This window comes from Monodon monoceros, unplaced genomic scaffold, assembly GCF_005190385.1.
Source record: "Monodon monoceros isolate NGI ecotype Baffin Bay Population unplaced genomic scaffold, NGI_Narwhal_1 Super_Scaffold_10, whole genome shotgun sequence".
In the NCBI taxonomy this organism is placed as follows: Eukaryota; Metazoa; Chordata; class Mammalia; order Artiodactyla; family Monodontidae; genus Monodon; species Monodon monoceros.
In genome coordinates, this window is record NW_021703766.1 from 18,966,528 (window position 1) to 18,981,480 (window position 14,953).

The window sequence follows — 14,953 nt, forward strand, 5'->3', positions numbered from 1 at the left end:
AGGAGGGATTAAAAGGAGTAAATTACTTTAAGGTCTTTGAATTATACAAGAGAAGAGTTAAGGTATTGATTAATTTTAAAGTTGAATAAGTTAAGGACACATATTATAGTTTTGGGAATAATACCAAAAGCATAGAAACAGTGTGTAACTTGTAAACTAGCAGAAAGAAAAAAATGGATGAATAAAAACATAATAGGGCTTCCCTGGTGGCGCAGTGGTTGAGAGTCCGCCTGCCGATGCAGGGGACGCGGGTTCGTGCCCCGGTCCGGGAAGATCCCACATGCCGCGGAGCGGCTGGGCCCGTGAGCCATGGCCGCTGATCCTGCGCGTCCGGAGCCTGTGCTCCGCAACGGGAGAGGCCACAACAGTGAGAGGCCAGCGTACCGCAAAAAAAACAAAAACAAAAAACATAATAAATCCAAAAGAAGGCAAGAAAGGTAAAAGAAACAAGGAATAGTCAGCCAATACAAAAAGTCAAGAACAAAGGAAGTCAGAATATCCACTCTTCAACCTGAAAGAACTCACAGGTCACTAAGCATCCAGGGCAGCCCTTTATGAAAGCAGAAAAGAATTCATCACGTAGTCTCCCAGGACTGAGACATCTCCATCTTCTCCCAAATCCCATCACACCTAGATTTCTCTGACTAGTGTGGAGAAAAATACTGTAAGCAAAATATTTACCATCTTCCTGGTGATTCTCACTTGGTATCTCCTTTCTTGCCACTTCCTGCATCTAAAAAAAAGTTTGAAAGTTTAGGAGAAGGGAGTCAATGGGCATTCAGACATGAGATTAACTAGAACAGGGAGGTTCAGAATACTTTCCTATTAGTAAGCAAGTCCATCCTTGCAAACTAGGGGAAAAGATCTTCAAGCAAAGGTCCAGATTTAAGCTTATTTTAAAATAGTCACAATACAAAGAGATTCTAGAGTTGCTCTGGAGCAGATAAGGAGATGCCTTGAAAAGACAAAATATCCTTAGATGGTAAAGGACATACCAAACAGTGAAATATTGTATTTTCTCTGCTTTAGATAACTCAGCATAGAAGTTAGATGGTACCACCTTTTCCAACTTACTTCTGCTTGAAGAACTCCCATACTTATTTTACCTCTAGTAAAGCTGAGTATCAACCATAGGAGCTACTGAGACTTTTTAATAGGCTGAAAATTAATCTAAGGCATAATTGAGCAAGGATTGATACAAAGTAGAAAGCTTTCTAGAGTTTGCTTTTTACAAAATCATCTTCAAGTATTCAGCATCTTTTTGGTAGTTATGCAGAGAAAGAAATCTTACTTCCTATTTCTTAAACTAAGAGGACATATAGTAGGCTATTCAATTTCTTCTTCTCTCGCACTTCAAGAAGTAATTTCAAAGTTTTTAATCTAAAAAGTGCTATTTAATGTTAACTGTAGATTATAGTATATTTTGTCTCCATTTCCTTTAAAAGAATACCAAATTTTTAAAAAAATGGTAATTGAAATAGTTTCTAAATTACCCAAGTAGAATCTCCAAAAACAAAGAAACCAACTAAATGTTAATCTGTCTTTTTATAAAATGAAGGTATTATAAATTCAACCTGAAATCTTACTATATTTTTCTTTGTACAGTGTTGATTATCCAAACTGTGGATTAATCAGAGTCTTTCCTTCTCTTCTTTCTCCTTCTGGCTATTTTCAGCAAACTTATTGCTCATAATTTATCAATAAAAATGCAGACAAAAGGAGAAGTTGAAGTAGTCAATTCTGCTTCCTGCATCATATTCATTCATATAAATAAGTAATGGACTCCCACCAATTTTTTTCTCTAAAAACTAATTTTTAATTCTTCCCTCATCTTGCATGATCTCTATCTCTTCATTGCCCACAACTTCTATGCCATCTTTACCGCTTAACTTTTCTTTTTTTGTGTTTCAATGAAGAGGCAGTGTTGGGAGAGCCACCCCTGAGATGTTAAGATCCAGTAATTAAAAGGCAGAGGTAGAAAATGTAAAGAAGCCAGGTAACAGGAAATGGAGACATTGGGTAGAGAGGAGAATACTGAAAACCAGACAAAACCTGTAACAGTTGTATCCCTGTTTGAGTGCCAAAATGCCTGGCATAAAATGTGCTAAAGTTATATGTATAAATATACTGCATCTGATCAGGTACTGGGGGAGAGGGAAAGGGGAGATTGAAATTAATGGAGAAGGCCCTTTGCATCCTGTCTTGTGCTTTCCTTTTAAAGTGTCTAACATGCCTTCATCAAAAAAGTCCTCTTAAGTCAGACAGAGAAAGACAATATCATATATAGCTTATATGTGGAGTCTTAAAAAATGATACAAATGAACTTATTTACAAAACAGAACTAGAGTCACAGATGTAGAAAACAAACTTAATGGTTACCAAGGGGGAAGGGGAGAGGGATAAATTGGGAGATTGGGATTGACATATACACACTACTATATATAAAACAGATAACTAATAAGAACCTGCTGTATAGCACAGGGAACTCTACTCAATACCCTGTAATGACTGATATAGGAACAGAATCTAAAAAAGAGTGCATATATGTATATGTATAACTGATTCACTTTGCTGTACAGCAGAAACTAACACAAAATTGTAAATCAACTACACTCCAATAAAAATTAATTTTAAAAAGTCCTCTTAGACCTTCACAATAATTGAGAGTCCACTGGATTATTAGCATTAATCATTGATTAGTCAACAGATCAGCAGGAAAGTGAGTACATTACCTGTGTCCCCAGTGGCAAAGTGTCTAATTTCTGATCTGGTATACCATTGCCCTGGGTTACAGAAGTACTTGTTGGGGAATCCTTTATTTCCCAGTTAGGGAAGGGAATAAAAAGTCCTTTGTTTGAGCCTGTGTCAAAAGAAAAGGCATACAATGAAGCACTGACCAGACTTTAAAGGCAACATGTCATATGGAAAGATACTAGAAGAGAAGTCACAAGATTGAGAGTTAGTCCTGGTGCCGCTACTTGGAGACCATGTGAACTTGGACAAACTGCTCAACCTCTCTCAATCTCTCCACTTGTAAAACAGTGATGATAAAATCTAAATTTTCTTTCTCTTAGAGTTGAGGTGAGGTTAAAACAAGACAATGGATATGAAATGGCTTCATAAATTATGAAATGCTCAAGAGAAATTAAGAAGAAGGCAAATATTTTGCATATTTCTGAAGTGAATATATAATAAACTTTGACACCAATTCAACAATCTCCAGCTACAGGGGGAGATGGCTGGAAATAGACTCCTGACATCAGGCACCTCCAGGGCTTTAATCAACAGTCTGCAATGATTTGTCATTTTAAATCAGCTTCATCATTTCAAACCAGCTTCTTTCTGCCTTGATTTCCTCATTTGTTCAAAGAAAAAGACTAATCAGGACCTATTTCATAGAAACAAATGCCAAATCCTTAGGTTTCCCAGTATTTTTGCCTACCATTAGAGAAACAACTTTAAAAATAGAAAGGAAAAACAAACAAAAACTGTATCCTATCCTGGCCACCTCAAAAAGAGTTTGTTAGGATTTCTATTAGATTGTAACACTTGTACAAAAGTTTTTGCATATCCTTGATCAATACTTATTGATTGCAGAATTCTGGGATTTGGGGTCTTCTGGGGGACCCATGGATGAAAATAAGAGGGTTTTTTTAGGGAGGTTTTTTTCTCTAGTAGGATTGGATAAGAATTAAGATAGTTTCCAAAGTTTGGGCCTTAGTCAAACAGTGTGCTCTTCTGCTAGTTCCCATGTTCAGGCTCTGGCAACAGAAAGCTACTATAAGGCAGGGCAACTGAGAATACAGAGTGAGAATAAAGCCAGCCTTTTGAAAATCCAGCCCTTTAGTCCATTTGGAGCTCTAAAATGCTTCTTATTTCTGAGTTGCCTTTTGGGAATGAAATGTCCTACTACTTCAATACAAGATGTTCTTCCACCCTTGTACTTGACAGAACTGTATTTCTCAAAGTGACATAAGCTGTCAAAGTTTATGTTCTGTGGTTCCTTTGCAGTAGCAACACAGGAAGAAAAAAAAAACCAAGGTGAAGCAGAAATTGCTGATTTTAACCTGATTCTTAGTAGAAAATTAGAATGGTTAGTAAGCTGTGACTTTGGGTTCAAGGCTCCTCTTAACCCTTTCCTACAGAACAACACAAACTTCCCAGGTGTCCGAGACCCAGCTCCATCCTGGTTTTTGTTCTACCCTGCTAATGCTCTTTTTTAGATTCACAGGCTCTTTTTCTTTCAGCCTACCTCTTGGTTCAAACAAATCCCCCAAGGTCCAAACTCTTTGCTGGATGCTATCATACCTTCTCTTTGGTGTCAGCTATCTCCCAAATCTGGTTGACCTTAAATCTAAATCTCTTAACTCTGATCTGTCGTTTCATGTCCAGACAAGTTTTTTGAACTGCCCCCCAAAGTGTGCCCTATAGACAACTAAAAACTCAGTATTTTCTTTTTTTGTGTGTGTGGGATTTTAATTCCCCGACCAGGGACTGAATCTGGGCCCAGCAGTGAACGTGCTGAGTCCTAACCACTGGACCACCAGAGAATTCCCAATTATTTTCTAAATCGAACTCATAATCTTCACTTCCAGGCCTACTTCTGCTGATGGTCCTCACCTCCATCCCTAACCCTCGTCTTAATACTGGCATTCCTATTCACCCAATCCCTCAAGATAGAAACTTGTTCTTTGATGTTCTCTCTCTCATCTCAAATGTCAATCAATTATCAAATTCTATAGAATCACTTTTTTTGGTGGGGGGAATCTTTATTTTAATTGAGGTATAACGTACATGCCATGTAAGTCACCCTTTTACAGAATACAATTCAGTGATTTTTACTGTATTCACAAAGTTGTACAACCATCACCACCTTCACTTTCATCACCCCAAAACAAACCAAATTAACTGTCACTCTCAATTCTCTCCTCCCCACCAGCCCCTAGCAAACATCAAATAGGATTTGCTTATTCTGGACATTTCATGTAGATGGAATAATGTTTGACCTTTTGTATCTGGTTTCTGTCAAGTAGCATGATGCTTTCAAGATAAATATTGTAGCATGTATCAGTACTTCAATCATTTTTAGGCTGAAAAATATGCCTTATATGGATATGCCATTATTTTGTTTCTCCATTCATCAGTTGATAGACTTTTCGGATATTATGGATAATGCTGATTTCATTCCTGTACAAGTCTTTGTGTGGACATATGTTTTCATTTCTCTTGGGTATATATCTAGGAGTGAAATTGCTGGGTCAAATGGTAACTCTAACTTTTTGAGGAACTTCTAAATTGTTTTCCAAAGAAGCTATACCATTTTCCTTTCCCACCAGAAATGTACGAAGGTTCCAATTTTTCCACATCTTTGCCGTCACTTGTTATCTGTCCTTTTGATTCTAGCCATCCTAGTGGGTGTGAAATGGTATCTTCCTTGTGGTTTTGATTTGCATTTCCCTGATGGCTAGTGATGTTGAATATCTTTCATGTGCTTGTTGGCTAGTTGCATAACTTCTTTAGAGAAATGTCTATTCAATCTTTTGCCCATTTTCTAATTGGGTTGTTTGTCTTTTTGTTATTGATTTGTAAGAGTTTTTTGTATAGAATGGATACTAGACCCTTGTCAGATATATGATTTGCAAATATTGTCTCCCATTCTGTGGGTTGCTTTTTTACTTTCTTTGTTTTCTTAATTAATTTATTATTATTATTATTATTTTGGCCACACCTTGCGGCATGAGGGATCTTGTAAGTTCCCCAACCAGGGATGGAACCCATGCTCCCTCCAGTGGAAGCACGAAGTCCTAACCACTGGACTGCCAGGGAATTCCCCAGCTTTTTTAACTTTCTTGATAGTGTCCTTTGAAACACAAAAGTTTTAAATTTTTATAAAGTGTGACTCATCTATTTTTTCTTTGGTTGTTATACTTTTGGTGCCATATTCAAGATATAGGCTCACTCCTGAAAAAGATAAACCGACACCTTGCTCTGCTACATTATGACTAAGCATGTCATGTACCACAGTCAGGAAAAATCAGGAAAAAGAAACAATTTGCATTCTGAGATAATTTTTTTCTTGTCTTATACTTCAATTTATTTTCTTCTTTTTCTTCAGATGTAAAATATATCCAACACTTAATTCCAAAATCAAATGTATTTATGACATTGTTGTCCAGCCCAGGTTTTTATACCCATATAACCAATGTGATAGGACCATAATTCATTATCTTTTTACCACTGAAAATTGTTTTATATTTTTAATGACAGAGAAATGGCTTTATAATGCTGATGCTGGTGGCAAAGAACTAATAGTTGGCTACTTCAATTACCAGTAATCTTATATGGATGAGGCCCTGCTTCACACATTTGGCCAAAAACCTTGCAACCCATCTGAGGTAGAAACAGAGATGCACTACCCAGGTCCCTTTCAAGGAGGACTTGATTTACTCTTCAGAGTGTGTCTCAGCTACAGAGAACTACCTCCTGATGTCATGCCCTTCCAGAGGCAGTCCATATGCAGTGACCAAATGGGGCCCAGGGGCAGTCCTTGCTCTAGAGCTGTCCCTCTGCTCAACTCTCCTTCCTCTCCTTCCTTTCGATATTGATCTCTAATAAACATCTTGTACCCTAGATTCCACTGAGATAAAATTTTGAGAGCAGAAATAATGGGTCTAACATTAGCCTCCAAAATAAATGAAGGGGACTTCCCTGGTGGTCCAATGGTTAAGACTCCATGCTCCCAATGCAGGGGGCCCAGGTTCGATCCCTGGTCAGGGAACTAGATCCCCATGCTGCAACTAAGAGTCCGCCACAACTAAAGATCCCGCACGTGGCAATGAAGATCCTGCGTGCTGCAACTAAGACCCAGTGCAGCCAAATAAATAAAGAAATATTTAAAACAAAACAAAAAAACCCAAAATAAATGAAGATTTGCTATTTCCTTTAAATTGCTTATCCCCAATGAGGACAACTTAATCCCCGACTTTTGAAATAATATATATGATATATATTATTAGTATATATAAATAATATATATTATAGTGTATATAATATATATTAATATATGATAGCCATTGTAGATATGATAATAATGAAAGGAAATTATAGTTTTTCCCGTCATGAACAGACTGCCTAAGTAATCTTCTGTTTTTCCTCCTTAAATACCTGATATGTATTTCATTCAAAATTCAACTCTTTGAAGTTTGGACTCACTAGCAAAACATTGCAGGTAAAAACACTTAATGTTTTATCTCCAAGTTTTCTTTTCATATCCTCAAGGATTTAATCAATCTGTACCTCCACATTTGCATTCACACTGCTATTATTGCCCTATGTCAGGACATGTCCTTATTATCTCCCATTGGGACTACTGTTCCAATTTAGAGTTATCTCTCTGTCACACATTTAATCATGCTTACCACCTAAAACACCTTTGCTACCCATTTTCAAGAGAATAAAATGAAAATGTTTAGTAAAGAGGCCCTTTGCAACTTGGCTTTAGTCAAGCACCTTAGCTCCAGTCACAAGCTGAGTCAATTTCCTAATCTGTCACACCTGTTTTTTCTACTTCTCTATGCACTTAACACCCAACTATGCCCAATGAATTCTATTTGAATGCCCAACCTAAATGTCTCCTTTTTGTGAAGTCTTTTCCCAGGTCCCCAATCAGTACTAACTGCTAGTGCCTCTCCCCCATAGTTCTTTATCTCTATCACAGTCGAACTCATGTCTCAGCCTGACTTGTAACCTAATAGCTATGATAAATCTCTCTGGTGTGGGAGTATCTGAAGATCTGACACTGTTGTATCATTTCCTAATGTGCCTAGCCTCTAACACAAGATTTTCCAGTAGATATACACTTGTTCGCTGAATTGCTCTCACATCCATTGTGTCAGAGATTGACAGTTGCCCTCCACTATATCCTTTATTCACCTCTTAGAACCCCCAATAACATCCCTAGACTGCCAACATCTGGATTTCTATATGAGGGAGAAATGAACTTCTATCTGCCACAAAACCTTTCCTCATTTGCTCCTAGCACACCCTAAGCCTCTATAGCATATGCCTATCTACATTAGTGTTTCTCAAACTCAACATCCTCATAAACTCTGAAATACGAATCCAGTTTGAGAAACTTCAATTTAAGAAACTCAGTGTATAAAAAGATATTTTAAAAAGCAGATTATATTGGGTGACAGTTTGCAAATTTCTCACAAAACTAAACACTTGGTATTTACCCAAAGGAGTTGAAAGCTTATGTCCATACAACCACCTGCAAATAGATGTCTATAGCAGCTTTTTTCATAATTGCCCAAACCTGGGAACAATCAAGATGTTTTTCAGTAGGTGAATGGATAAACAAATATTCCGGATAATAATAATGGAATATTATTAAGCACTAAAAAGAAAGTAGCTACCAAGCCATGAAAAAATACAAAGGAAACTTCAATGCATATTACTAAGTAGATGAAGCCAATCTGAAAAGGCTACATACTGTACGATTCCAACTATATGACATTCTGGAAAAGGCAAAACTGTGGAGACGGGAAGATGGCAGAGTAAGAAGCATCTGGCATCTGTCTCCCACCTAGGCAACAACTGCACTGGCAGAATTCTGTCGTAACTATTTTGGAATTCTGGAGTCTACTGAAGACTTGCAACTTCTGGGGGAAGATAAATTAGGGTTAATTTTGCTTAATTCAGTTCTTAGCAAAGTAGCAGCTACCCATCACTCATTCCTCATACAAAAGAATGAAGCTGGACTCTTACCTAACACATACACAAAAATTAACTCAGAATGGACCAAAGACCTAAATGTAACACCTTAAACTATAAAACTCTTAGAAGAAAACATAGGGAAAATGCTTCATGACACTGGATTTGGCAATGTGACACCAAAAGCAAAGCAACAAAAGAAAAAATAGACAAATTGAACATCATGAAAAATTAAGGGGCTTCCCTGGTGGCACAGTGGTTAAGAATCCGCCTGCCAATGCAGGGGACGCAGGTTCGAGCCCTGGTCCAGAAAGATCCCACATGCCACGGAGCAACTAAGCCTGTGTGCCACAACTGTTGAGCCTGCGCTCTAGAGCCCACGAGCCACAACTACTGAGCCCACACGCCACAACTACTGAAGCCCGCGTGCCTAGAGCCCATGCTCCGCAACGAGAAACCACCACAATGAGAAGCCCACGCACTGCTACGAAGAGTAGCCCCTGCTCGCAGCAACTAGAGAAAGCCCACACGCAGCAACAAAGACCCAACACAGCCAAAAATAAATAAAATAAATTTATTTTAAAAAATTAAAAATTTTGTGCCTCTAAAAACAATATCCACAGAGTAACAAGGCAACCCACAGAATGGGAGAAAATATTTGCAAATCATATATCTGATAAGGGATTAATAGCTAGAATATATAGAGAACTGCTAACACTCAGCAACAAAAAAACAAACAACCTGATTCAATAGCAAAGGACCTGAATAGACATTTCTCCAAACGAAGATATACAAATGGCCAATAAGCACACACAAAAATACTCAACATCACTGATCATTAGGGAAATACAAATTTAAAAATACAAGATACCACCTCACACCCATTAGGATGGCTACTATCAAAAAACCAGAAAATAACAAACGTTGGGAAGGATGTAGAGAAATCAGAACTCTTGCGCATTGTTCGTGGGAATATAAAATGGTACAGCTGCTATGGACAACAGTATGGCAGTTCCTAAAAAAAAAATAAAAATAAAATTACTATATGATCCAGTAATTTCAGTTTTGGGTGCAAACCCCAAAGAAGTGAAAGCAGGGTCTTGAGAGATATTTGTATACCCATGTTCATAGCAGCATTATTCACAATAGCTAAAACATGGGAGCAACCCAAGTGTCCATCAACAAGTGAATAGATAAACAAAATGTGCCACAAATAACTGCAATCTAGAGCCCGTGCTCTGCAACAAGAGAAGCCACCACAACAAGAAGCCCAGGCACCGCAATGAAGAGTAGCCCCCACTTGCTGCAACTAGAGAAAGCCTGTGAGCAGAAACAAAGACCCAACGCAGTCAAAAATAAATTAATAAAAATAAATAAATCTATTAAAAAATATATGGAGATGGTAAAAAGATCAGTGGTTGCCAGGGGTCAGAAGGGGAGAAAGGGATAGCTAGGTAAGCACAGAGTATAGGGCAGTGAAACTATTCTGTGTGACACTAAAATGGCAGATACATGTTATTATACATTTGCCAAATCCATAGAATGTACAACAGTAAGAATGAACCCTAAAGTAAACTAAGGACTTTGGGTGATGATGTGTCACTGTAGATTCATCAGTTCTAACAAAAGCACCACTCTGATGCCTGATGTTGGTAGTGGGGGAGGGCTTGCATGTGTGGAGGCAGGAGGCATATGGGAACTCTGTATTTCTGTTCAGTTTTGCTGTAAATCTAAAGCTGTTCTAAAAAATATTCTATTTTTTAAATAGCAGACTAATACTGCAAAAGAGTATTTTTGCTTTTACATCTTTTAAATATTTTTCATAACTGCATCAAACAAAAGCACAAAATTAAAGGGTCTCACATTGCCTGTGGACCTCTAAGATATATCCCTGGACTAGGAGTCCACAACCCTGAGTTCGAGGAATACTAATCTGTATCATTCATTTGACGTTTTCATATGCACTGCCTGAAATTGTGTTACTTAGCTCTTTCATGTTTGTCTCATTATCCTAATTATGTTGCAAGTGATTCAGGGAATGGCTACATTTTCTATTTCCAGAATATATGTTCTAGAAGATAAATTATGTGAGTCTACAAAAAAAGGAAAAGAATTTTGGTTGAGAAATCAAAAAATTTCACTAAAAAGAATGGACTTTGAGTAGGGTCATAAAGAAAGATCAGGATTTTGATTCAAGCATTCCAAGCAGAGGGGACAGCATTAGTTCAGGGGCAGAAGAGAGAAAAAGGAAGAACGATGTGAGAAGGAGGGAGTGGTTTGGTTTGATTGAAGCATTGGATACTGTAGTTGAGAAACAGGAGATAAGGTTTCAGGGTAGGTTGAAGAGATAACCTGCAGCCACTGTTTAGAGAAGCCCTGTGGGTCAGATTAAGGACTCTTAATTCAGTAGGTGAGTGGGAGTCATGCAAGTTTTTGAGCAGGCAAGTATAATAATCACAGCTGAGTTTTAAGAGAATGAAAGAAGAGACTGGGAGGCAGCATGGTGTAATGTTTAAGAGGACTTTGATGACAGATGGACTAGAGTTTGCATACCAGCTCTACCACTTACTGTATAATTAGAGCAAGTTATTTCACCTCTTTGGACCACAGTTTCCTCATGTGTAAAACAAGGATAATTATAACCACCTTCAAGATTGTTGTGAGGATTAAATGAGACAATACACAGGGCCTAGCCCAGAGTCTATACTCAGTAAATGATAGCTATTAGGCATGCCTGTTAAGAGACTATTAGGAAAGGGAAAAGGCTTGTTAATTGTGTAGGGTAAGGTATGAACATTCAGCTGGACTTTAGGGGAGGGGCAGCATCAATCCCCGCTCTGGTTCTGAGCCTCAGCAATGGGAAAGTGGTGGTAACACTAATGAAACCCTAAGAGCTGTTTAAGGCTGGAGGAAAGGGGTTCATTTGGTTTTCTAACATGTTTAGCTTGAGGGGCTGGAAAATTATTCAGTGGTGATTCCAAGTGTATATTAATAGTTGGTCAACAGAAATGGGGGACTGGTGCAGAGAAACTGGTACAAGTTGTCAAAGCTAGACCAACATATTTAAGAGTCATCTACAGGGAGGAAATAAAGCAAGCTGTGGAAATAGATGAGATCAATAGGGCAAAGAGTAGAGAAAGAAGAGAGTCTGAAGGCATAGCCTAGGTATGCTTATTTTAGGGGTATGGGAAAGAGAGAGGGAACTTTGAAAGAGTCAAAGATTATGTGGTTAGGAGACTAGGATGAGGATCCATGACAGTGAGTTTCCCTGCCATCCTAAATGATTGGTAGAAAGCACTGTTTTGAACAATTGAGCTAGTGGGAAATATTTTTCAGAAAGTTTTCTCCTAGCCTGTGGCACAACCATTAACGTGGTATAACCACTTTAGTCATGTTGGATTACCAACAGTGCTTACAGGCAACACTCCCCAGGGATCTAGCACAAACATAATTTTCAGGGGAAAGCAAAGCTCTTTAACGTTTCAACATGGCAAAATAAATTTTACATTAAAAAAAATTCCAGCAACAGCTGGAGCTTCCAAGAACCTTTAGAAATAGGCCCTGTGTCTAGTAAAGCAGTTTGTTCTCAGTAAAGACCGTGCACTTTAAAACGTTATAATTCATGGAGTGACTCTGTGTGTGCTAATGATGTAATATGATATAAATGAAGTTTAACTCAGCTCATACAAATAAAGGCAGTCAAATTATGCTTTAGTGTATCTTTGTCTTTCTGGAAATGGATATATAAATGCTTGTACCTAGAAAAAAACCAAGAAAGCTACATACCAAATTAACTGGGATTCTCTTTAGGGGACAGGCTTCTGAGTGATTAAAATATTGTTCTTCATGCTTTTCAGTATTTTCCAAAATTATTACAATAGAATTTCATCAATTTTGAAATATAAAAAATGCTATTTAAGATGAAGTAGAGCAATCCATGGTCCATGACTTACATGTGCTGAGACTTCCAAGAAAGGAAAATAAAAATCATACCTCACTATGGCTTATTTTACCATGAAATACTGTGAAAATAACTTGTCAATTAATGTCTACATAGATAGATAAGAAGTCAGGAAATAAAATATTGTATGTTACGAACTGAAAACCCTTAATGTCTAAACTGCATAGTCAGTCTATTAGTTACTGTTGAGATTTTAAGGATTAATTTTTAGAGTTTGTATATAATTCAATAGACCCTTCAAAGGGACAGAGGCCTTGATACAAAAGAAAGTTTTCTCAATTAAAAGGTCATCTGATGAGTATCAAATTAATCTATAAGGGCACACTGAATGCAATTTCTCCAGTGGAAAGCTTTCTTCTAGCCTGTGGCATGACCATTAATGTGGCATAACCACTTTATTCACGTTGGATTACCAATAGTGTGTACGGGCAACAATCCCCAAGAATATAGCACAAACACAAGAGATTCTGTAGCTGCAAAGGTTCAAGGTGGAGAAGCCCAGAAGGCTAATGGTGTGAGCTGCATTGATGCAGATGAGTCCTGAGTCTCTGGTTAATGAATCCTGTGGAGATCGGTAATGCAATTTTCAGGATGGCCTAATGATATAAAGTGATGTAAGTGAAATTGAACTGAGTACAGCTTGTGCACTTTGATGGGTTTTGGCTTAGGCCTACTCAGTAAATAGGGCCCTTCTGGCAGTGAAAGAAAAGAGGAAAAATATAAGCCAGTAAATTTTGTGCTTTCTTCAAATGTGGTTATTTCTCAACTATTTTGTCTTCATCCTACTCAAGATTGGCCATGAAAACAGAAACAACTAATGTTTTAATCGTTTTGTGATCAGAAAGGGAAAACTTACCAGTTTCAATCCTGTCATCAACATCAGTGCTGACTTTTGATGCAGTGCTCTCATTTGCTACACAGTTTTTCACTGTCTTCTCCCTAGAGCTACCACATCGAATAATTTATTTAAAACTCAAAAGAAGCTTCTGAGAGCACCAGTAAAGGCTATTTAGAAAACATTATTTCAGGGTGATCAGATTTCTTTTTTCAAATGCTCTAGAACATATTATTTTCACAAATATTTCAGTTAAAGCTATTTTTTAAAAAGTCATATTTTTATTGGGAATAATGAGAGAGAAAGACACTCTAGTTCAGCTTTTAAAGCATGAAAGCCAGAAAGTTCAGAACTTACTCTGTTTTCTTGACACAAACTTAGGTGTGGGTGATTGAGGGAATAGTATTTCATATTATAAAATAATAATATTTTCTTTTGTATCAAAAAACTCATAGTTAGGACACAGAAAAGAAGGTTCTTCTACCAAGAATTATAATGGAGACAACTATAGCCATTAGTTTGAAAAAGAGACAAGAAAGGCAGGTGTTTGCACTTGGTTGATGTAGTATAGTAAGATTGGGAAGTACAGATTGGGAAATACAGTAAGTACAGACAGCCTAGACTATAAGCCAGGCACTTTACACCCACCATTTCATTTAATCATAAAAGCTCTCCTATTAATCTATTATCACCATTTTATAGGTTGGGGGACCTGGGACTCAGAAAGGCTTTAAAAAAAAACCTTCACCCAAGGTTGGAGAGCTTATAAAGTATTAATGCTAATACCAGGCACTTGAGCAACATTTTACCTCTGTTTTTGCAGTCACTATAAGGTAACTAAACAGAAATATAGTGATGAAAATTATTTGCCTCACTAGTAAGTTTATTCAGTTATACATTAACTCATCTTTGGATTTCTATAGTAAACAAGGTACCCCAATGCATATAAAATAGGAATTAATTTACAAAGTACATATACAAATAATTTTTAAGACATATTCCATTTCTTTCTACAGCAGGGTGAATTTTAGTCTATGTAAATTAACCTAAGTAAATAAACTTGACTTTAAAAAAAAGGGAGCTTAAAAAAATAGGGAACTAAGGCTGCTCTCTGAGGATTACATTATAAAATATATAATGGATCAGAGCAGAGACAGGCAAAGTCAGTGGAAACGAGCAAGATCCCAGGCCGACAGGCACTGACTTCATTCATTCATCATTCAACAAATTACTCCTTAGCACCTTATATGGGCCAGACATTGTTCTAGGCACTAGGAATACTGCAGTAAACAAGACAAGCAAGGTCTTTGTTCTCATGGAGCTTATGGTCTAGTGGAGGGGAAAGACAATAAAGAAGTAAACAAATAAAAAACATTCTGGGGAAGAATATTTAATGTTGTGTGGATATTTTCATATTTTATCAAATTAAAAAAGGTATGTAT

The 14,953-nt window shown here is 37.3% G+C and overlaps 1 protein-coding gene and 1 non-coding gene across 2 annotated transcripts in view; one reads left to right on the forward strand and one right to left on the reverse strand.

The window, feature by feature from the left end:
- The window catches only part of LRRC36 (leucine rich repeat containing 36), a 45,636-nt gene that overhangs the window by 17,657 nt on the left and 13,026 nt on the right, over positions 1-14,953 (reverse strand). The window contains exons 5-7 of the mRNA XM_029207150.1: positions 13,533-13,621; positions 2,733-2,860; positions 682-733 (exon numbers count right to left, since the gene is read on the reverse strand). Coding sequence (XP_029062983.1) covers positions 682-733; positions 2,733-2,860; positions 13,533-13,621 — 269 coding nt within the window. The remainder of the gene's footprint in view (positions 1-681; positions 734-2,732; positions 2,861-13,532; positions 13,622-14,953) is intronic.
- On the forward strand, positions 6,706-6,778 carry TRNAW-CCA. The gene has a single exon. It is a non-coding gene; the product is annotated as a tRNA-Trp (tRNA).